A 24798-nucleotide genomic window follows, 5' to 3' on the forward strand; every position below is an offset into this window, starting at 1 on the left:
TAAAGTAATTTAAAACAGAAAACAGGGCAGGGCTTAGTGGCTCATGCCTATAATCCCAACACTTCAGGAGGCCAAGGCAGGCAGATCACTTGTGGTGAGGAGTTTGACACCAGCCTGGCCAACATGGTGAAACCCCGTTTCTACTAAAAATACTAAAAAAACTTAGCTGGGTGTCATCGTGGTACAAGCCCGTAATACCAGCTACTTTGGAGGCTGAGGAACAAGAATCACTTGAACTCAGGAGGCAGACATTGCAGTGAGCTGAGATTGCACCACTGTACTTCAGCTTGGGAGACAGAGCAAGACTTTGTCTCAAAATGATAACAACACATAGAAAACAGGAGTGGCAAAAGTCACAGACACAACAGCAAGTAAGCAGTTATACAGCAGGACTCTTTCTGGGTTAAGAAAGGACGTTTTCTCCAGTTGTCATACAGCTTTATAAGTGAAGATTTCTTTTGAGCTTTCTTCATCAATTTTCAATCATGATTCTAAAATACATGTAAATGACTAAAGCTCTTAAAGGTAATAGTACTTGGCAGAGACAAATTTTTATAAACAGAAAGATAAAAACAGCTTAGGCCCACATGCACTCTTACTATTGATGGTGGCTCATTGTTGTAATCCCAGCACTTTGGGAGGCTGAGGGAAGAGGATCACTTGAGGCCTGAAGTTTGACACCACCTGAAGTTTGACTATTCATAACAAACCTGAAGTTTGACTATTCATAACAATAGTTTTTTTGTGGTCAAAGGTCACAAGATAAAGGAATTTCAAGCTGGCTTCAACTTCTTTATGTTCTCTCTAGAACAACAATCTAGATAGCAGTGGTTAAGGCAACAAAGGGAGGGCAAGGTATTTATCCTAGAATACCTAGCTAAGGTTCATTCCCGAGAGCTTGTTCGAAATTTCCTTTCACGCAAATGACCCAGAAGTTCTGAGTTATTAACATTATTATTAAATTTATGTAGTAAGGCCTCTTTCATGCCTCAAGAATAATTCAATCATCTTTCAGATTAATAGTAATTGCTTTATACCTTGTTTAAAAGTTTGTCTAAGCAGTAAAGGCTCCAAAGATGGATCCAGTTCTTCACCAACATTTTCTAATAGAAGTGGATTTCCAAACTGAATACAGTTTTCCAATATTCTCATATAGTCTGAATCTGACAGCTTAATAACACTAAGCTGATTTTCTTTCTCAGAGTTTTTGATCCACTTATTGGCTTGACCCTGGGGGTCAATCATTAAAGGCCTAGAATATAATAAGAAAAATTCTGAGAGGAACACATAAACATTGAGATTTATTTTAAATTATATAATTTAAATAATAAACATCACCATCAATCTGTACAAATACGAAGTATTTCACATACATTATCAGGATTACTTTTTACAAAAGTCCTATGAGAAAAAAGTTAAAAGGAGTCTCTTTTTTTCGTATTTATTTTTCAAATGAAGAAATTCGGTCTCAGGAAGTACTCTGCCCAAGGTTCAACTAGTTCAGTGTTCGAAGTAGTAGAACCTTGTGAATCTGTGAGCTCTGTTCTTCCCAACATAATATACTGTCTTCATGGTAACTTGACATGTCAGCACATGACATCTGTTAACATAATATGAAAATAATACTATAAAATATTTGATAATAATTTAAAACAAGAGATCCACTAGCATAAGGGATTTCCTCAGATTATGGGTAGAATTACAAACTGTGTCCAAGTTTAGGGGTGGTGTATATTTGAGATCTATTTAGAAGCTTTTTCTGAGCCGGGCGCGGTGGCTCACGCCTGTAATCCCAGCACTTTGGGAGGCCGAGGTGGGTGGATCACGAGGTCAAGAGATCGAGACCATCCTGGTCAACATGGTGAAACCCCGTCTCTACTAAAAATATAAAAAATTAGCTGGGCATGGTGGCGTGTGCCTGTAATCCCAGCTACTCAGGAGGCTGAGGCAGGAGAATTGCCTGAACCCGGGAGGCGGAGGTTGCGGTGAGCCGAGATCGCGCCATTGCACTCCAGCCTGGGTAACAAGAGCGAAACACCGTCTCAAAAAAAAAAAGAAGCTTTTTCTGAGTTAGTAAAGACTTTGTGTTCAAAAATATATGATTCATGAATCAGATGTGTAAAATAGGATGTGCCTTCCTCTTCCTCATGGATGACCTGACTGTCCTAGGTTCCTCTTGTATTCAGTGCAGTACATTAAATTTTCTTTTGAAAATATAGCACAGAAAAGGAAGTTTTTGTCCCGTGTCACTTCAGCTTTCCCATTCTCTTTTATTCCAACAGCTTCTAGAGCTAAAATCCCCCTTCCCTATGAATAAACTCTTTAATTTATTCCCAGATAACTGCGTTCTTTTAGTTTTTTTCTTTCCCCAGAGACAAAACTAGCTGACTGGATGTTTTCTTTCCTGGCTCTAATTGTGCTCAAATCCTATTTAAAGTACAAAAAGGTCCAGACGGTATTTAAAATCTACTTTTCCTACCACAGCAAAGAAAGCAAGGGCATTCTGCAAACAAGAAAGTTACTTTTTCATACAAGTTACCTAGTAATTAGACTAGTAGATGCTTTTAGTACCTTTCAAGCCCCTGTTTAAAGAGACATTATTTTCTTCCTTTCATGTCCTTATTATTGGAAAAATACAGTGTATGTTCATTCCCTTGTAAAATGTTAACAACACCTATAAATTAACATTCTAATGTTAATAAATGTTCTTGGTAATGCCTAAATGTTCTTAGTTATCCAATAATTAGAGATTCTTGTCTACTCCAAAACAAATTTGACTCCTATTTAATATAACCTTATGTGAATACTGGAAAATTAGATTGTTGTGTCCATCATAGAAATAAGGCCAGGCCATGGTATTTGCATTCTAAGTATGCCTTACTCTAGGCGTGAAAATAATACTAGCCTTGATTTGAGATTTTTGAGCAGTCTGAAGAAAGCAGCATTATCTATGCTTCGGACAGAGGTAGTAATTTTGAAGAAAATAAGCTTTGCTGTTAAGTAGCCAAGGCAATGTATAAACACTAAAAAAGAACACACTACTTTGCATTTTATTTTTTCCTTCCTACCTCCACAGAGGAGACACAGTAAGTATTTTCATCATGGTTAAAACAAAGCAAAACCGGAATTTAAGATGTAGATTAAAATGAGATATTCAAATATAATTATAAAAAACATTTATCGAGCACTTATATGCTAAGTGCTTTCTCACAACATTTCTATGAGCTAAGAGTTATTTTCGTTTACAGATGAGAAAACTGAGGTATTGAGAGGTCAAATACATTACCAAAATCTCAGGACAGAAAGTGAGGAAATTTTGAAGCCAAATACCCTGACTCCAGGGTCTGAACTGCTCTCAGCCACTGCACAATATTATAAACAGACAAACTGTTGGAAATTATAAAGAGCAAGCACAATGATTAATTATAAACTATGGTCCCAACAGCATGACTGGCTAAAAATCCTTCTTCCTCCTAGTACTGATGGATAAAATATGACATTATTTTAAACGCACGGGTTAATTGAAGCATGCATTTAAAAGACACATACGTATATTCACACATATCTAAGACATACATACAGAAAAAACACAGGTGCCAAAACAGATAAAACTAAAATCCAAAACAGTAAGTGTGTGAGCTAAACTGACAGCTGGACTTGGGTAGAGTGTCAGTCTGATAACCTAGAGGCTCACTGGGTCCATATGTGGGAAGAACTGAGACCTTTGCATAAAGGAACTGAGACCTTTGCATAAAGCTGAAACTCACAAAAGGCCTAGTGAAGTCACCGATAGAAAAATTTCAACCCTATGCATAAAGAGATAAGAAGGAAATGTTTTGATTCCTATCTCATATCTGGCTAGAAAAAAGTATCCCCTGAAAATGTGAATGTATAGCTGTGGGTCTATATCTCATACAGGTTTAGGGTATAAACTTATACTATCTACATGACTGAGGAAACTCCAGGCTGGAAAATTAACATGTTTGTGGCCAGTAATACTCCCAAGAATCCTGGAAGAAGTAAAGGCAAAACACGCATTGCAGCTGAAAGTACATTAGAAAGTTTACCCCTACTGCCACTCCAGTGGTTCCCTAACTGAAGTTGTCTCTTTTATTCTTGGAAAATATAACATATATAAATATCACAGATCAGAAAATTTTTAATGAAATGTATTCTTTTAACATTTTAGGCCGGGCGCGGTGGCTCAAGCTTGTAATCCCAGCACTTTGGGAGGCCGAGGCGGGTGGATCACGAGGTCAAGAGATCAAGACCATCCTGGTCAACATGGTGAAACCCCGTCTCTACTAAAACTACAAAAAATTAGCTGGGCATGGTGGCGCGTGCCTGTAATCCCAGCGACTCAGGAGGCTGGGGCAGGAGAATTGCCTGAACCCAGGAGGTGGAGGTTGCGGTGAGCCGAGATCGTGCCATTGCACTCCAGCCTGGGTAACAAGAGCGAAACTCCATCTCAAAAAAACAAAACAAAACAAAAACAAAAAAAAAAACATTTTAACATATACTCACAGTATTCATTTCTTACAAAATGTCTTGTTCTTTGATTTTAGGCTATTAATGGTAAATGACTTTTAAAATGTATTGGTATTTCTTAAGCATAGCATTTCATACTAAAAATCACCGAATTGTACAATTTAAAAGGGTAAATTTTATGGTACATAAATTGTTTATCAGCAAAGCTGTTCCAAATGATGGGAGGTGGGAACACTATGGATGCCTGCAGTTCCAGCTATATCAGGAGGCTGAGGCAGGGGGACTGTCTGAGCCCAGGAGGTGAAGGCTGTAGTGGGCCATGATTGCACTACTACTCTCCAGCCTAGGGGCAAAGTGAGACCCCATCTCAAAACACACACACACACACACACACACACACACACACACGTGCAAACACACCTGGACACATCAAACTGCTGAAAACTAAAGACAGAATAACTGGAAAATTTCCAGAGGAAAAAAAGACACATTACATAAAGAAGAACTTTTAAAGTGAGACTTAGAGTAGACTTCTCATCAGACTATGTAGGTCAGAAGCAATTAAGTGACATCTCAAAAGACAAAAAAAAAAAAAAAAAGCTCCAAAACAAAAGCAAAAAACAACTGTCAATCCAGAATTATAAGCTCAGCAAAGAAAAAAAAAATCTTTCAAAATGAAGAAGAAATAAAGATTTTTTCAGGGTTGGTTAATGGATACAGAAATATAGTTAAGTAGAAGGCATAAGATCTAGCATTTGATAGTACAGTAGGTAACTGTAATGAAAAATAGTTTATTATATAGTTAAAAACTGCTAGAAGAATTGGATTACAAGAAAATATAAATGTTTAAAGTGAATACCCCATTATCCTGATTTGATCACTGTACATGGAATGAATATATTAAAATATCACACATATCCCTGAAATATGTACAACTATTACATATCAATTTTTAAAAAAATTTTTTTTTCAGACCAAAAAAAGAAAAAAGCTGAGTGAATTTGCTGTTAATAGACCTGTTCACATGAAGTGTTAAGGGACATTCTTCAGGCAAAAGAAATGTCAAACCAAACAGAAACATAAAGAAACAAAGAGGTCCCAAAATGGGAAAAAGACGAAAGTAAACATAAAAGACTTTTTTCTTATATTTAATCACTCTAAAATATAAATTATCATCTAAAGTAAAAATAAAAACAATGTATTATAGATTTATGGCATATGAAGTGAAATATATAAGAGCACGAGAGAGAGGGTAGAATTGTACTTTTGAAAGATTCTTACACTATATAATAAAATTATTTGAAGATATTCAGTAATAAACTAGAGATGGATGATACCATGAACACTAGCACAAACACTGAAAATAGGGAGTGTTTAACCAATAAGCCAATAGTGAACATAAAATGAAATAAAAAAAAATTCAATTAATCCAAATCCAACTAGGAAAAAAAAAAAGGACAAAGAACAAAGGAGGCAAATAGAAAAGAACAAGATGGTAGATTTAAATCTATATGCGTCAATAATTCCATTAAACGTAAATGATCAAATGACTGTGATTAAAAGTAGAAAGAAAAATGAAATCATTTTAAGATCAATTCACAAGTCTTCACTGACAGAAAGACTAAAGGGACAAAGCATTACAAATCATTGAGGTAATAATGGATAACTCAACAAATAGTGCTGGAGTAAATGGCCATCATTATACAAATAAATAAAATTATCTTTCATCATGTCCAAAAATGCAAAAAGAAGGAAGCAAACACCAGAGTCCTAACTGTAAAAAGTACACTGCATTACCAGGTCATGACTCTTTCTGAGAACTACATTCCTGGCCTTTAATGCTATGTGTGTTACTCTGGCTTGGCCCTCCCAGCTATAAGTTACTAGACCTAAGGTGAATATTTGTTCCAAGCTAGACCAATCAGATGTTCTTCACAGGAATTAGAATTTGGGCTCAACGGTTAGAGTTAATCTATATTACTCAACTGATGTGGGGTTTTTTGCTTGTTTGTTCGTGACAGAGTCTCACTCTGTCCCCTAGCCTGGAGGACAGTGGTGCAATCTTGGCTCACTGCAACCTCCAACTCCCGGGTTCAAGTAATTCTCCTGCCTCAGCCTTCAGAGTACCTGGGACTACAGGCACTTGCCACCATGTCTGGCTAATTTTTTTGTATTTTTAGTAAAGACAGGGTTTCACCATATTGGACAGGCTGGTCTCAAACTCCTGACCCTGCGATCCACCCACCTCAGCCTCCCAAAGTGCTGGGATTACAGGCGTAGGCCACTGCACCTGGCCAATTGATGTGTTTTTTTGAACTCAGGAATCAAGGCTTCCTTAGCGAATGACCATGTGAACAGTTGAATAGAGCTAACATACCTTCAGAGATGTACTAATGAAGCAGCTGTACAGAGAATAACACAGAAGATAAGTTCTACTGAGATAGAGCAAGAATGTGCATGTGAGAAAGAAAATATGGATGAGAATTGCCATCAGTACTAATGGTTTCTTATTTTTACCTTCCAGAGGCCAGGTGGCCCATGTTTTCTCTGAGAGTCCCTTAATACAGTTTAAGTGAGTAACCAAATAATGAAATCGTAGATTATTATCCTGGGCCCAACTAGCAAGAAGTGGAGTCTTGGTTATAAGGATGGAGACTCATCCTTCAAAATTTACCCAGGGCATGCCCTGTTGACCAGCTAGTCCAAAAATAATAGGTAGAAAGGGTAATTTCATTGGAATGTCACTTTATTAAAAGTCAGCTTTCTGACAGAAATAACAGGTTGTTTTCTTTAAATTATATACTACCCCAAAGCTTCTAGTTTCCCTGAATACCAATTAGGGCTTATAGGTAACACAACAGCATTTTCTTTCTTTTTGTTTTGTTTTCTTTTTTTTTTTTTTTTTTGAGATGGAGTTTTGCTCTTGTTGCCCAGGCTGGAGTACAGTGGCATGATCTCGGCTCACTGTAACCTCTGTCTTCCAGGTTCAAGTGATTCTCCAACCTCAGCCTCCCAAGTAGCTGAGACTATAGGTGCCTGCCACCATGCCCAGCTACTTTTTTGTATTTTTAGTAGAGACAGGGTTTCACTATGCTGGCCAGGCAGGTCTCGAACTTCTGACCTCAGGTGATCCGCCTCCCTTGGCCTTCCAAAGTGCTGGGATTACAGGTGTGAGCGACTATGCCTGGCCCACAATAACATTGTCTAAACTGCAATTTAAAAAATCGGAATGATCACCCAACACATGGAAATGAGTTCTAAAACAGAATTAACAGAGTCAAGAGTCTAATATTCTATTAAACAGAATGATCCCTCCTCTACCACAGAGCACAACATTTTCTAAACTGCAATTTTAAAAATCTGAATGATCGCCCAAACACATGGGTTCTAAAACAGAATTAACAGTCAAGGGTCCAATATTCTGTTAAACAGAATGATCCCTGCTCTACCACAGAGCACATTTTTTAACAACTAAAATATATTCTTTTACAGATTATATTAAATTTTGCTTATTGCTTACAAGTTTCAACCTAAGTTTGCTCTCAAGTAAAGTTCTGAGTGCAAACATAATATATGATTATATATATTCTTATTTTATTAAAACAATACTATCAACATAAATGAGAGTTGTTTTGAAGTTTTTAGAAGAATGTGCAAAGAATATAAAACAAACAATAACTCAAACTTTCAGGATGTTAGATTTCCTTATATCTTTAATTACTCTCATCTAAAAAAAAGACTGAAATTTCCATTGTGATTTTAAAGGCAATGAGTGTGATATCCTATTCCTCAAATCACTCTAGCATAATAATTAAGAGTAGGGGTTTAAAAGTTAGATTGTCTGGATTCAAATTCTGACTCTATCATTTATTTGCTAAGTTATCTTTACTAATTTAAAATTACTAAATATTCTGGGCCTCAGTTTCCTCATCTATAAAATGGGAGAATAATAATACCTAACTCATAGGATGTTGTGAAGACGTAGGGCACTTAGAATAGTACCTGATGAATCTAAGATCTCTGAAGTATCCATCATAGTATATTTGAGATACAGTCCCATGAAATGACTTTTAAAATTAGATGACAGCACCACTATATAACCATTATAGAAAACTATTTCTCAAAGGAAAGTAATTTTCCAGGTTTTTCAAAGTTATATAAATAAAAGGATAACAATAAAGGCCATTTGAAAAGTTTTTGTAGTTGTCAGACTAACCATGATAGCAACTAAAAAAGGTATCCATGAAATTGCGTAAATTATCAAGTTACAGTATCTTGAAGACCGGTAGCAATACCTAGCTAAAATATGTACATTGTATAGCTAGAAACTAGAAATTGCCCGCATGTCCATCAATAGGAGAATTCATAAAATGGAACTCAGCAACAAAAAACAGGAACAGATTACCAATGCGTGCAATAACATGGATAAATCTCAGAAAAAAAATATGCCAAAAAGAAGAACATACACATTATGACTCCTTATATGAAATTCTAGAACTAATCCATACAAAAATAACCAACGGTGGGAAATAATCAGAACAATGATTTCCTGGGGTGGGAGGAGGGTGGGGATTTATTGGAATGGAACGTAAGGAAACTTCCTGGTGGTAATCATGTTTTGTATCTTGATAGAGATTTGGGTTGCACCAGTATATATCTTTGTTAGAACTCACTGAATGGTATATTTAGGTTTTATGTATTTCATGTATGTAAAATTTTACCTCAAAAGAATAAAACATAAGCAAGTATTGAACTTTAGTTGATGATATCCATGCTGAAGTATTTGGAAGGAAGTATATCCATGTCTGCAATTTACATGGAAATGCATTTTAAAAGATGGGTTGATGGAGCAATAGAGGGAAGGATAGGTACATGATAAAGCAGCAAGAATATTAAAATGTTAATTGCAGATTCTCAGAGGTGGTAGTTACATTGGTACTTATGATAAAGTTCTTTCAGCTTTTCCATATGTTTGAAAACTTTCAAATAAAACAATGGAGAAAACAAATATTTTCTATTTCTTACCAACGCCTAGAGTTGTTAACGATCACTCCGTTATCTACGGAAAATGTATCTGTTGGTAATCCAGCAATATTCCAAGCTCTAATTTTTACGGGATCACCCAGGGTTTTACTCAACAAGAACTCCTCTGAACATGGGATTTTTTTCTTCTGTAAGAAATAAACAAAAATCTGTTATCTTTCATCTTGTTAACTATAATATTTGTAAATTAAAATATCAGTTTAATTGTCACTAGGTATTATTTAATAACTGTAAGGAACATAAAAAAATAAAAGTTGAACTGTGGAAGTATTTTACTGATGAAACAAGAAGCAAAAAAAGAAAGACCCCATGTTTTCAGTGATCTCTTTTCTGTCCTCATTATCATCCTTTCCAAAAAATATCCCAAACGTACTTTGGATGTTCTAAAACAAGATTTACAAAATATAAAACCACTACCTTGCACAACATGCTCCAATCTTTTGTACATGTTTGTCGAAAGCCAGAAGTGAAAGCACCAAGGTAGGCTATTACTCCCGCTGATACTAAGACATCGCCAATTAAATTTTCATATGTTATCTGAAGGTCATCTGCAGCTTGAGCCCATCTGTGCCATGAACCAAAGGCAAAACAGATTTACAGCAGAGAATGATGAGAGACAGTAATCAAAAGGGCAAAGGTTTCCAGTCCAATTCTGTAACAAAAAGCTATAAAATGTTGGGCACCTGCTTATCTGTAAAACGAAGTTGGAACCCTTCTAGCTCTTACATGCTATAACATGTATCTATATTATGTGAATGACAATCTTCCTTTCATTATTAGAATAATAAGCATTTCTTACAGGACTTGGCCCTTCAGAAAAGGCAAAAACAAAAACAAAAAAAACCCACCAACATTTTGCCTAAGAATTTTCTCTCAGATGATTTGGTCTAGTGGCTGTGCTACTTGTTTCAGTATTTATTGTTAGACTGTAAAACATAGGAACATGTGTAATTCATTACCAAAAATTACATTTAAGCTGTATAGAAGCTGACACATGGCCAGGCGTGGTGGCTCATGCCTGTAATCGCAGCACTTTGGGAGACCAAGGCAGGCAGATCATAAGGTCAGGAGTTCAGGACCAGGCTGGCCAACATGGTGAAACTCCATCTCTACTAAAAATACAAAAATTAGCCAGGGGTGGTTGCAGGCGCCTGTAATTCCAGCTGCTCAGGAGACTGAGGCAGGAGAATCTCTTGCACCTGGGAGGCAGAGGTTGCAGTGAGCCGAGAACATGCCATTGCACCCCAGCCTGGGAGACAAGAGCAAGATTCCTGTCTAAAAAAAAAAAAAAAAAACTGACATGCTATGACTAAGATTGATATTTTTTCCATTTAATAAAGCCCATACAATAATAAAAGTGTATTCCCAAACTATCTAATATGTATTGCAAAGTCTTGTCAAAGACATATTATTACCTTATCATGCTATTCATTCAACAAATAGAATAAATGAAATAGCTGGCTGTCAAATCCAGTAAATACATTACAATAAAGCTTACTGGTGTTGTTAGATCAAGCCAGTTATATCTTCTTTAACATAAAATTTAACCATTGAATCAGGCATTCAATACTCCCTCCAAACATTTTGTTACAAAAAATTTTGAACATACATAAAATTAGAAAGAATTGTAAAACAAACAAATACATACTCACCACTTTAAGACATTGTTACCATTTGCCTTACAGTATTTGCCTTGTTTTAAAAAAAAAAAAAAAAAAAAAAAAATTTGAAAGCATTTTTCAAACACCATTCTCAACACTGATATCCTTGTTTGGAAAAGCCTGGCCAGGTGTCTTCCAGAATGTCCCACATTCTCAACCAGCCATTATAAACTCAGTAATCACAATAAATATCCAAACAAGGTCACATATTCAAGGCTGACATTCTTAAATCTTGTTAAAACAAATAGAAATCTGACCTTGATTTTTCTCCACCCAGTCCTCCAATTAATTGTGAGGCTCTTTCAAGTTTCTTAGCACAGAGTTCCACCTGGTCTTCTAAAGCAGCCTTTTCCTCTGTTTTCTCAAGAAATGTCATTTGTAAATTTTCCAAATGATGTTCTACTTCTGCCAATTCTGCTCTTTTCTGATTCAAAAGCTCCATTGTCTCGGCTAAAGACTTCTGAGCTTCTGATAAGCGAGCTTTCTTAGGAGCCACTACCTTTTTGGGAACAATATATGCAGATATGATGTAAACTATGTAAAATTGGCATCTATATAATTCCTCCTTCATAGATATTATGGATTAGAAATGCATAATAAATTACATAAACATTTTGCCTTAAATCTTCTGTTTTTACATGCAAAATAAAATATATATCTAGACTAGCAAATTGTCACCTATAAAACAGGTAATTTATTCTGGGCTAACAAAATGTCAAAGTATGTAGCAAAAATGTCACAAGATGTCTCAAAATAATGAGTAGGTGTCACTCAACTGCTGTCAAATAACAGAGAAAAACATGTAACATGAAATAATAAGTGTTTGTTTAAATACATGTATATGTTTGGGTTTTTTTTTTTTTCCCCTGTCCAAGCTTGTGATTTTCTTCCCAGACTGAGGCTTACATTTGCCTCACCAGGATTACAGCTGTGATGGTGGAAATATAAAGGAAGAAAACCCTGATGCTCAGTTTCACTAACCAAAAGTGCATTTTCCTCAACAAATACTGAAAAGCCACATTGACTGCAAGAAAAGGGATTTCCTCAAGTTGTTTTGTTATGCTCATCAGCCTATCAAGAATGCAGTTTAGCCATCTGGATCACTGAGCATCCTCCAAGCTCTTGGTACAAAGAATGTAGAAGATGACCAGAGAGAGTCTGTGCCTGTTAGAAAGCAGATAGACCTAACCATTCTGGCAAATTGCCATGAATGAAGCTGAAGGTAAGGAGGGATGAGAAAGAGAGCAGCATATCAGACACAAAATGCCCTGCTTTCTGTCCTCTGCATTGAAATCACAAAAGAAAACATGTTAATTAAGTGGCTAGCAAGCAGGAAGCCCCCTTTTCTACTTCTGGCTTCAAAGAAGACATTGGGCGTATTTCCCTTCCATGCTTCTGTATCAACATGGGGCAGCTTGTATCAGATAAAAATGGCAGTGTGGAGGTGTCGAGTGGGAAGGCAGGAAAAAGCCTAAGTGCCTTGTTTTCTCTGCTTTGTAAAAAGGTTCCACAAGATTCTACACATCCCATGGAACACATGGAAATAAGCTGAGCTACCATCAGACTACTATATGAAGGGAAAAGATGTTTAATGGAAGGACATCCTAAAAAAAATTAATTTTATTTATTTAACAGGTTTATTAAGGTCTGCTCCCTTGAGTCTAACGAAGTCTCTACCCCTCTATAGGTACATGTACATATATCATTTAGGACATTTAGGAAGACCTTCCCCATTATTACAGCTTGATCATTTATTCTATCTTCTGAGCTTGTTTTAAATACATGCTACCACTTTTTCATCTACCTTGTTATTTATATTTCTTTATTCCCTGGGCAGAATTCTGCAAGCTACGAGGGCAAAGCCTTTGTTGCCCTGGTCCTTTGCTAGCCAAATTTCCAAAATGCTCCTAACTATTCTCTGCTCTCCCAGAAACTTGGACCCGTGGGTATTCCATGAAAGGTTCTATATCAATGCATGTTATTGTTTCAAGGGATCTAACCATGCTCTTCCTCTTAACTCTACTGGATCCCCTATTTCTGATCCTTTGAATCAACTTTTTAATCTGGCACTTGCCCTTTAATGTTTTAGATTTTGCTTTGCTTCTGCCTCATCAAACCTTAATTCCCCTTTGTCCTGCATCCTAAAGCTAGTAAGTCTGATTAATTCTACTCATCATCCCTGCTCCTTCATCACCACCACCCACAGCACCCCAAACAGGTTATGTGATGCACAAGTAATATTTTTGTCTACTAGGTATGCAATCAATATATGATGATATGCTACCACAGGACAAATTCTCTGTGGTCAGTCTGAAAAACTTCTTAACTAGTAAATATAGGCACAGATTTTAATTCCTGAGAATATCTTAGTAGAAAACTGATGTGCTAATCTTCAAAATACCTTTGCAACTCTGTCGTACACTTCCATTGCCATGATCCACTTACACAGACCCTCAGCTGCAGAAGAAGCTTTAGCAACCTTAGGGGGATCAAATTCAGGGTTCGTTAAGTATTCACTACGAATCTTCTGCATAACAGTCACCTATATAACAAAGATTAAAATTTTAAAATTTCAATATAGATCACATAATCATCAGATGGAAAAAACTCATATACAATAAAAACATTTGTATAAAAATGATGTTGGCTTTAAAAGCCAAAATAAGTATTTTGAGATAATAAGTATAATTGCAGCAGAAATACGTCACATTTGTGAGCAAAATATGCAAATTTATTACAGATACCGGAGCAAAATGTTTCTTCCAAAAATATCAAAAGACTTCTAAGTTTAGGCCGGGTGCTGTGGCTCACGCCTGTAATCCCAACACTTTGGGAGGCCAGTGCTGGTGGATCATTTGAGACCAGAAGTTTGAGACCAGCCTGGTCAACAGGGTGAAACTCCATCTCTACTAAAAATATAAAAATTAGCTGGGCATAGTGGCAGGTGCCTGTAATCTCAGCTACTCAAGAGGCTGAGGCAGGAGAATCAATTGAATCCGAGAGATGGACGCTGCACTCCGGCCTGGGCGACAGAGCGAGACTTCATCTGAAAAAAAAAAAAAAAGGCCAGGTACAGTGGTTCACGCCTGGAATCCCAGCACTCTGGGAGGCTGAGGTGGGCGGATCATGAGGTCAGGAGATCCAGACCATTGTGGCCACCATGGTGAAACCCTGTCTCTACTCAAATACAAAAAATTAGCCGGGGGTGCTGGCGGACTCCTGTAGTTCCAGCTACTCAGGAGGCTGAGGCAGAGGAGTTGCTTGAACCCTGGAGAGGAAGGCTGTGGTGAGCAGAGATCATGCCACTGCACTCCAGCCTGGCAACAGAGCAAGACTCCATCTCAAAAAAAAAAAAAAAAAAGATATAAGATGAAAGAACAAATGGAAACGGGAAAAGAACAATTAAACATTAACAAATAACAATTTGGATAGAAAAGAATGTGCTATACTTTTTAAATCTTACATAAATTTGTTCATCAGATTTTAAGAAATAAACTATTATAAGAAGATACTTAGAGAACTCTTTCAAGTCAATAATACACTAAAAGAGTAACTTATTAAATAATTTTTTAATTATCTGAAAGAGGAATGGCTTTAAACATTATGGGAATTCATAGTATCATTAATAAATGTAGTATCTCTTTATTATCTTAATCCTAAAATGAACTATTTCTATATGTGTTGTAAACTATTGCATAATATCAAAGCTCTTATATACCTTAGCCAAATCACATTTATAGAAAAAAACCCAATGCAACTCACTGGAATGTTGTCCTTGTCATATTCTTTCAAATCTCTTAAAAAATTCATATCTCCCAGCAGTTTTTTGCTTGGTGCCCAGTAATCTAATATCTACAAATAAAATTTATGAAAATTTGTTAAATTTGAAATTGAAGACGTCAGATGTAAAATTTTTCTTCTTGAAGTTTAAGAGACATTACCTAGATAAACTAATCATATACTTTTGTCTTTTTTTTTTTTGAGATGGAGTCTTGTTCTGTCACCCAGGCTGGGTGCAGTGGCACAGTCTCAGCTCACTGTCTCCTGAGTTCAAGTGATTCTCCTATTTCAGCCTGCCAAGGAGCTGGGACTACAGGCGTCTGCCACCACACCCGGCTAACTTATTGTATTTTTAGTAGATATGGGGTTTCACCATGTTGGCCAGGCTGGTCTCCAACTCCTGACCTCAAGTGGTCTACCTGCCTCAGCTTCCCAAAGTGCTGGGATTAAAGGTGTGAGCCACCATGCCTAGCTGAATCATATTTTAAAATATCAATTTACATTTTCTTGGAAATTAAGACTACTTTCCCCAAGAACATGTTAAGCATAAAATATTTTTAAATAATGGAAATGCATTTATAGATTGAATTTGTTTTAAAAAAGTAAACACTGAAAGGAAAAATGTGATTATTTCTTTTGAAAACTTAAGCAACTTGCATAAACACCATCACAATTTCATATAAGTAACTTTTTATTACTTCAAAATTTATTTTCCTTTATCCTTTGATTCTTTCAAGTAAGAAACTAGCAAACTTTTCCTTAAAGACAAACTCCTCACTTACCTGGGCTCTCCAAGTGAAATTAAAGAAGAAATCAGAAGGCCAAAGATTACGCATTGCTCTGCCAACCACAGAGTAAAAGCGCATGCTGCTTATGCTGGCAAAAGAGTTTAAATATCCAGACAAAATTTATTTTTTCTACTTCCAGAAGTCTGATAAGGAGGGCGGGAGGGAAGGATGCAGGGAGGGAGAGAGAGGGAGAGAGGGAGAGAGAGGGAGAGAGAGGGAGAGAGAGGGAGAGAGAGGGAGAGAGGGAGAGAGAGAGAGAGAGAGAGAGAGTGTGTGTGTGTGTGTGTGTGTGTGTGAGAGAGAGACAGAGAGAGAGAGAGAGAGAGAGTGTGTGTGTATGTGTGTTGTAAATGAGAATAACTTAATAAGAGCCGATTTATTTTATTATCTCAATGCCCTGCCCCACAAAAATTCCAATTCTTTAATTCAGAAATTTAAACTCAGGTATTACAAAAACCTGAAAAGGAAATAAGTCTGTAAATTCAGTTTAGAATGGATACTATGCCTTCCTTAAGGGATATATCATTGAATAATAATAGTAATAATAACAGCTAACTTTTATTGTGCACTGTTTGTGAGACTTTATACCTAAGAACTTCACATATACTAACTAATCTAATCCTCACATTAGCTTTATGAGGTAGATATTTTGAGTACCCTCTTTTTAATGTAATCCCACACAGGTTAAATTCCTTGACAAAGGTCACACCACTAGTGGGGTCGTGATTTCTGCATACAGACATTCTAACTCCAGAGCACATGCTTTTAGCAATTTCACTATATTGCTTAGCTCACAGATTTTTTTGAATACCCAGAAAGAATCTTAGTTGGAAAAGTACAGGTACCTTGGTGTTCATTTAGTTCTAAGCCCATGGTAGTGGAGGATTCTGCATAGACAGAAAAGGAGATGGAAGCAACTAGAACCACATTTTTTTTTTTAAGCTGGAGTCTCACTTTGTCACCTAGGCTGGAGTGCAGTGGCGCAATCTTGGCTCGCTGCAACCTCCGCCTCCTAGGTTCAAGCAATTCTCTTGCCTCAGTCTCCTGAATAGCTGGGATGACAGGTGCCCACCACTGTGCCTGGCTAATTTTTGTATTTTTAGTAGAGATGGGGTTTCCCCATGTTGGCCAGACTGGTCTGGAACCACGTTTTTTTGACACTACATTGTCTTAGCATTACCCTAGAACACACATAGACAATATCTGGAAAACAGTGTTTCTTCCCTAATTTGGGTACTGTTGCTATTTGATAATAGTTGCTGCTGACAAGTTCTGTGCATTCATGGATACAACTCCAATCTGTGTCAAGTTATTACCTTGCCTCCAGTCCCTGAAGGATCGGAAATTTTTTCTGGTTTTATATCTTTCATGACACAAACAGCAGCCATAACTAGTTTAACACCAGATGGAGGATTCTTCATTGATTTCACAATTGTAATGTCAGCTGGCTAAAAACAAACAAAAAACAAACAGGATATCCTCAGAATAGTTTACTTTTAAATAATGAAAAATTTTAAAGTAATGTTGGGGAATAATAAAAGCACCCTTTTCTATTTGAAATCTAAGGTTTTTTTGGCTTCATGTGGTTATGAAAGAATTAGCAAAAGAGAATTCAGCACAGATTAAGATTAATCATTCTCAAATGTTGGGAGGGGTCGGTCAAAGATGCTTATCAGAATATAATGGCAGCTATAAACCCACCAGAAAATATAATTTTTTACATATACAATCACATACCGCATGCATATGTAGAACCCAGGTTAAGAATCCTAATTTAGACAAAGACTTAATTCTATATTTGCTTATATATATTAGTTGTATTGAAGAAGATGAAAGAAGATGTAGGTCCCAATTCCAAACCTATTTTCTAAAAAGGTATATATTGTTATGACAGATAGAAAGATTCACTTATCCATTCCAATATATTTCTGACATTTCTTGCAGTGATGTAAATGTTGGAAAGTTAACAACCATGTATCTTAGGTTTTCATGCTACTAGAGTTCTGGGTTAGAATTAGGTTCCAGATCACTTCAGTGATACTAGAATTCAGACAATAAATGGGGAGAGTGGTAGGGTGTGAGACATCCATTGTGACAGTATTTAGATTATAGTGGAAGTTACGTGGCACCATAGGAAGCCTCTGCAGACTTCCTACTCAGAGGGACAGCTGCTCTGGTAGACCATTTCTGCATTGTGGCTTTGTTTGTTATTCCCGGAAGCTCAGCCTAGGATCTGATTCTTTTACTCCTTCCAACAATTCTGTAATCCATTTATAAAATTCCCTGAAGAATCCTTGTCTGCTGATGCTAACTACAGTCAACTCTCTTCTCTGCAACTGAACTCTAACTCAGGTAATATAGCATTTGATACCAGGAAGGGTACAAGCAACAGACTCTCAATGAAAGGGGAACCTAATATTAATAATCTAATTGGTGAGAGTTTAAAGGCATCAAGAATCCTGTATCAGGGGAGGGAGTGCTGAAAGTTCATGGAACGTAGAAGTCACTTAAATTAATGCTCACGGTCACCTAGAATAGAGTGCCTCTTGAAACAAGGCTTTGTCTAATTAAGTAGCTGCTGCAATAAATCTCTAAGGAGAGACTGTAGAAAGATCACAGGGTAATGAATGACTCTTCAATGTGCCAGAAATTAGCCAACCATGGTGGCATGTGACTGTAGTTCTAGCTACTCAGGAAGCTGAGTGGGGAGGATCACTTTAGCCCAAAAGTTTCAGGTTGTGGTGAGCTATGATCACATCACTGCACTCCAACCTGGATGACAGAGTGAGACCCTGTCTCAAAAAAAAAAAAAAAAAAAAAAGTAACTGAGAGCATAAAGAAAGAAAATAATAAGCTCAGAGTTTTAAATTACTGATGCATAGCGCATTGAGAACACTAGGAAATTTCTTTAAATGCCCTAAAATAATCTCTTGTCTTATAACTGAAGGGCTGATGTTACTGAAAATCAGATAGAGTTTGATCCTGATAGAGATGCTGAATTATCCATAGGTTGAATTTACAGTCTTGTCAGGTCTGTTACATGAAAGAAAGTTAGAGTATTGATTAGGAAAAAAGGCAGAGATGGGGCCTGAATATACTGTTGACCCCCTAGTCAACAGATGCTCTCTCTCCTGCTGTGCTTAGTGCATTTGTTCTGGTCTTGACTAAAGACCTGTAAAAAATTATGTACAACATAATGTGGTACAGATAGGTGACACTCACAGCTGTATTGGAAATGGCCTTTAAGTTTTTTCTCTCTATGCAGGTCCAGGAGGCTGCAGAAGACTAGCTCCACACTCTACTTAACATATGCCTGCTGGTCCATGTACAGAACCACTTTGGCCTCCGGGAGTCTGTTCATCTCATTCCCACTAGAATATCCTGAATGAAAATTATAAATAGTATATGAAAAGCAAAAATAGGCCAGGCATGGCAGCTTATGCCTGTAAACCCAGCACTTTGGGAGGCTAAGGTGGGAGAATCCCTTGAGCCCAGGAGTTTGAGACCAACCTGACCAACAGAGAGTGACCCTGTCTCTACAAAAAAAAGTTTAAAAAGACTAGCCAGGCATAGTGATGTGTGTCTGTGGTCCTAGCTGCTCAAGAGGCTAATGCAGGTGGATCATTTGAGCCCAGGAGATGGAGGAGGCTGCAGTGAGCCATGACTGCACTATTGCACTCCAGCCGAGTCAACAAAGTGAGACTCTGTCTCAAAAAAAAAAAAAAAAAAGGCAAAAATATAAAACAACAATATATCAAAGGCAAGCTGTTAAGCAGAAAGTTTCATTTGACTGTACAAAAACAAGATAATACCACCCACTGAAATAGAGCCATATCTAATAAGCCAAATACCCATATTTAGTTTCCCTTGGTTGATGAAATACAAAGCAGCTAATTCAGATACTTACCTTAAGTGTATCCAGTGCAGACAGAGCTGCTTCCAAGGCTGGAATGGCCTCAGCCAGGTCACTTTCACACTCGTTTTTCAGAGCATGGGCTTCTTCAGCTTTCCCACTGGCTACCTCTTCATCCAGTTTCACAAATTGTCTTTTCGCTTCCACTTGTACAGACTCTATCTCAATAATCTAAAGAAGTGAAAGAGAGATAAAAATGCATCTCAAACACCCTATTGTTTTCTCAATTCTAGACTAAAGAATATTTGAAAATTAGGGAGTCTAACATCATTATGAACGATAGAAGGATCTATAATAAAACGAGGAGAAATACAAATACATGCCAACTAATTTAGCAATGGTCTTCACAAATTCCTTTAAAAAAGGCAGAACCCACATTGGACCCAGTAAGACAGCCAGTCCATAGAAAAGAGTAAAGTCTATGAAGTCTAGTGGCAAAAATTAACCCCTTATTTTCAAGGCCAATTTTACATATTTCAATCGTCCTTTGACATCAAAAACATTCAGGATACTCTACCTGCATCATATTTGCATTTTCAATTTTAGCTTCTTCCAATTTGGGCTGTAATTCAACAAGCTCCATTTGCATTTCACCAACCTAAAGAGACAGTTTAATATGATTAAGTTTCCACTGCTATAATTGCTATTGAAACCAAATGCAGAAAATAGAAATTTAAATGTATCCATAAAAGTATTGGAGCAGGCCAGGCGCGGTGGCTCAAGCCTGTAATCCCAGCACTTTGGGAGGCCGAGGCGGGTGGATCGCGAGGTCAAGAGATCGAGACCATCCTGGTCAACATGGTGAAACCCCGTCTCTACTAAAAATACAAAAAAAAATTAGCTGGGCATGGTGGCACGTGCCTGTAATCCCAGCTACTCAGGAGGCTGAGGCAGGAGAATTGCCTGAGCCCAGGAGACGGAGGCTGCGGTGAGCTGAGATCGCGCCATTGCACTCCAGCCTGGGTAACAAGAGCAAAACTCCGTCTCAAAAAAAAAAAAAAAAAAAAAAAGTATTGGAGCAGAAAATCTTAACTTTTTCTTCTAGTTCTTTGCATAATAAACAAAACTATGAAAGTGTGGGCCAGTTTTCTTCACAAAAGACTTCAGTAGGAGAAAGCAGTTGCCATGAAAGAAACGTAGACTAAAAACAAGCAGCATCTCAGCTAATTCCTGTTATACTATGTGCATGACATATGATAAAAGATCAACCAACCTCCATTACTTATACTGAACTAACACTAATAAGTATTGCTAGCACTTGACTCATTCAAAAAACCACAAATCTCATATTTAACCAGTTTTACAATAAAAAGTGACGTAGAGTTATATTCTCTTAAATGGTAATTAATTAAAGATAAAACATGAGATATTTGAGTCTGTGTGGTCTGGCCAACTTATTGAACTTCTGTAAAACTTACTGTACTCATTTGTAAAACGAGGATCATAAAAGTGTCTACCTTACAGAGCTGTTATGAAGAATAACTGAAGGAATAGATGTGAAATGCATAACAAAGAGAATATGTGATATGCCAGGCTCAATAAATTATAGCTTGTGTGATTATTTCTTACACTTCTCAGTATATATTACCTTCTTGAGCAGCTCATCACATTTACCTGAGACTCAGCAAAAGCTAATTTGTCAAGCCCATTCACGTATCGTTGTTTTGCTTCCATGACAGCTTGTCGCTTCTTTGTCAAAAGCTGTCGAAATGAGCCAATGAGTTCAAGATAAGAAGTAGCAGTAACATAGTTATGTCGTCCTAACTCTTGCAAGAACCTAAAAGAGAGGCAGATAACATAGCTCACTGTAAGTTATGGATTTCACGAAAAAGGTAAATTCAACATCATTAACAGACATTTAAGAATAAAGATTAAATTTTATACAGAAGATACTGAGTACTTGAACATTGTAAGACTCTAGAATCCTATATATATTACCACGTTCTAATTTCTTGTCTGTAAAATATCAACTAGTGGTGACATATTTAAAAGGCACAAATCAAGTGACAGCCTATCTTTAAAAAAAAATACAAATCAACAAATACATCTATAAAAGATGAACTGCAGCAAGAAAGAATCTGGCTATTTCATGTTTCATAAGTCGGGAGGATCCAACTTGGTAAGAGACCCAAGATATCATGTAAACCAGGTAAGTACAGTAGGAAAGGGGACTGCAGATAAGATAGCAAATACATGTGAACTAATTTGGAAATGGGCTTCACAAATCCCTTCATTGTCATTTTAAAATTTACTAATATTAACCTTTCTGAAAGATTCATAATGGAGGTGTGGAAGTGTTTACAGATCGGAACTATCTCTTGTCGCTGAACCTCAGTAAGCTCCAGTGTTTCTAAGAATTTCACAGCTACACGTTCAAGAGCATCTTCAGGCCATGGCTAAAAATAAGGAAAAGAAAAACTCTTGAAATTTAAGATGAATAGTAGTCCCACTCCAACTCCATAAGTTAATGCATAATAAGTTACATGACTTCCTATGGGAGAATAATTTTGTGTTAAGAAAATTAAAACTTTAATGAAAGCAGAATTAGGGGGACTAAGGTCTCTGAGGGACCTAATATTCTTATACATTAAAAATAGGATAATATAAAGGAAGAATAAATGAAATTTTATTTATCAAAGATATATTACACTGCCTTCCCAACTCTTCCACTTGTATATCTAGCAGACAACCCAAATTTATCATGCCAGTTACCCACCCAATGTCTACTGGCTCCTTCTTCTTTAGGGCTCCAATTTTATTCTAGATAGCAGTATACCCAGCTAAAAGACTAGATTTCCTAGACTCCCTTGGAATTCAGAATGGTCGATGACACATAAGCAGTTGTTGGGTGAGGACCTCAGGGAAGACTTTGTAGAGAGTTACACAGAGCTTAGATGTCCTTTTTGTGGCCTACTTTTGTTCTTCTACTTGTTTGGAACACAGTTGTGAACAATGGCACTCCAGCAGCCACCTTCGGCCCTAAGTTACTTTGAGTATGGAAATCGCATGCTAAGGATAGCAAAGCAGAAATAACTTGGGATCCTCATGACTTTGTCAAGCCACAAAAGCTCCACTCTGCTTACCTTTAGATTTTTTTTCATATGACAGTTAAAAAACACTATGTGTGGCCAGGCGCGGTGGCTCAAGCCTGTAATCCCAGCACTCTGGGAGGCTCAGGCTGGCAGATCACGAGGTCAAGAGATTGAGACTAACCTGGCCAACATGGTGAAACCCTGTCTCTACTAAAAATACAAAAATGAGCTGGGTGTGGTGGCGCATACCAGTAATCTCAGCTATTCGGGAGACTGAGGCAGGAGAATCGCTTGAACCCGGGAGGTGGAGATTGCAGTGAACTGAGGTAGCGCCACTGCACTCCAGCCTGGTGACAGAGCAAGATTCTATCTCAAAAACAACAACAACAACTCTGTATGTTTAGTTTCGGTTTCTGTTATTGGCAGACCATCACAATTTCTGCTGTAACATCCAAAGCTGATTTTTAAATTTTCTTCCCCACAGATTTGCTTCCTATCATTCCTCTCCATCTTAGTGAAATGGTTCCTCCCCTGGCTTTCCTGGAATATGCCAAGCATGCTTCTACCTCTGGGCCTTTGGATGTACTTTTCCCTCTGACTAGAACCTCTTCCCTCAGACCTCCATATGGTTCATGCTCTCACTTCCTTCATATCCGAATTCATATGCTGACTTACCAAGAAGGCCTTCCAAGAGCAGTCTTCATAAAACAGCATTCCTTCCCTCATTACTCTGTCTTTCATACTGAGTTTTCTTCACTTACCAATACCTGGCATATCATTAATCTTTATTTGCTCACTAGAGTATTCTCCAGGTTTCCTTCCATTTAGTTTCAATAAGCTGCTTGCAATTTTTTTCCTTCGTAACAGACAATATACATTTTAAGACCAATTTTTTTTGGTGTCTAGCCCTACATCCTAGTAAAATCCAAATGTTTTTGGTTCAAGTACTCCATTAGTCAAAAGTTTTAAGCACATACTGCCAGCGTATGGCATTTTAAAATTAATAGATTATTATACTTGTGTGATCTAACTGTACCAATATATATTTTAAATCTAAAAGGCTTTTAAAGACTCATTATTAAGATTAGTGTGTTACTGGATGGCAAGTAAGAAAAAAGAAGAAGAAAAGAAAAAAGAAGAAGAAAAGAAAAAAGAAGATTAGTGAAATTTTATAAAATGCCAGGTTAAATGTCATATAACTTATATGTCATTAAAAAACATTACAGAGACTTATCTTTGTGTTCTGGGTGCTTCATTTTTAATCATCTTGCTAATAATCATACATATTTAATACTATCTGTAGCGGTTAGAATATTTATGACTAAAAAGGCAGAAACCAGTCTTACTGTATCTTAAAAAAAAGAGGATGCATATTTTTACAGAGTAATACCCAGAAGCAGGGAATTTCCAGGTTTGCTTCATTTAGAAGCTCAATCATATTATCAAATATTCATGTTCTTTCCATCTTTTTGTTCCTTTTCTCAGTACATTTGATTTCATCCTTGGCCTTGTCCCATTACAGTGAAATGAAGACTGCTGCAGCTATGGGCATCACAAAAAAAAGGTCCTTTTCCTACCATGTAACACCTTGTATAGTAAAAATACTTTTTTCCCCCAAAGCTCTCTAGCAGATTTTACCTCCAGACCCACTGGCAAGGAATGGTCATACATGGGCCATCAAACAATCACTAGCAAGAGAAATGAGAGCACCAATATTGACTCAGGGCCAGGCACAATGGCTCATGCCTGAATCCCAGCACTTTGGGAGGCCGAGGAGCGAGACAAGCCAGGGCAAAATAGAGAAACCCTGTTTCTATAAAAAATAAAATTAAAAATGAGCTGGGTGTAGTGGCATATACCTATAGCCCCAGCTACTCTGAAGGCTGAGGTAGGAGGGCTGCTTGAGCCCAGGAGGTGGAGGTTACAATGAGCCATGATAGCACAGTGCACTCCAGCCTTGGTGACAGAGGTCCTGTCTCAATAAATAAATAAACAAATAAAGAGAGAAAGAGAGAGAGAGAGGTGGTGGGGAAGAGAGAGAGATTAAGAGAAAGAGAAAGAGAGAGAGAGAGAGAGAGACTGAGACCAACCAT

The 24798-nt window shown here is 37.2% G+C and overlaps 1 protein-coding gene across 10 annotated transcripts in view; it reads right to left on the reverse strand.

Annotated features, from left to right (window-relative positions):
- DNAH12 (dynein axonemal heavy chain 12) overlaps window positions 1-24798 on the reverse strand; it is a 245766-nt gene that overhangs the window by 73717 nt on the left and 147251 nt on the right. For 9 of the 10 annotated variants that reach the window (XR_004272357.1, XM_032289540.1, XM_032289541.1 and 6 more), the window contains 11 exons: window positions 21936-22069; window positions 21288-21450; window positions 20191-20271; window positions 19668-19844; window positions 17077-17208; window positions 14955-15044; window positions 13594-13734; window positions 11450-11691; window positions 9949-10096; window positions 9514-9659; window positions 1038-1252 (listed from right to left, as the gene is read on the reverse strand). Coding sequence is in view for 8 of the 10 variants with exons in the window: in XM_032289540.1 (XP_032145431.1) it covers window positions 1038-1252; window positions 9514-9659; window positions 9949-10096; window positions 11450-11691; window positions 13594-13734; window positions 14955-15044; window positions 17077-17208; window positions 19668-19844; window positions 20191-20271; window positions 21288-21450; window positions 21936-22069 (1669 nt within the window). In the remaining 2 variants the exon portion in view is untranslated. The remainder of the gene's footprint in view (window positions 1-1037; window positions 1253-9513; window positions 9660-9948; window positions 10097-11449; window positions 11692-13593; window positions 13735-14954; window positions 15045-17076; window positions 17209-19667; window positions 19845-20190; window positions 20272-21287; window positions 21451-21935; window positions 22070-24798) is intronic. The other variant, XR_004272358.1, reaches the window with a different exon arrangement.

Source organism: Sapajus apella, unplaced genomic scaffold (assembly GCF_009761245.1).
Source record: "Sapajus apella isolate SASKATOON/1434 unplaced genomic scaffold, GSC_monkey_1.0 scaffold23, whole genome shotgun sequence".
Classification (NCBI taxonomy): Eukaryota; Metazoa; Chordata; class Mammalia; order Primates; family Cebidae; genus Sapajus; species Sapajus apella.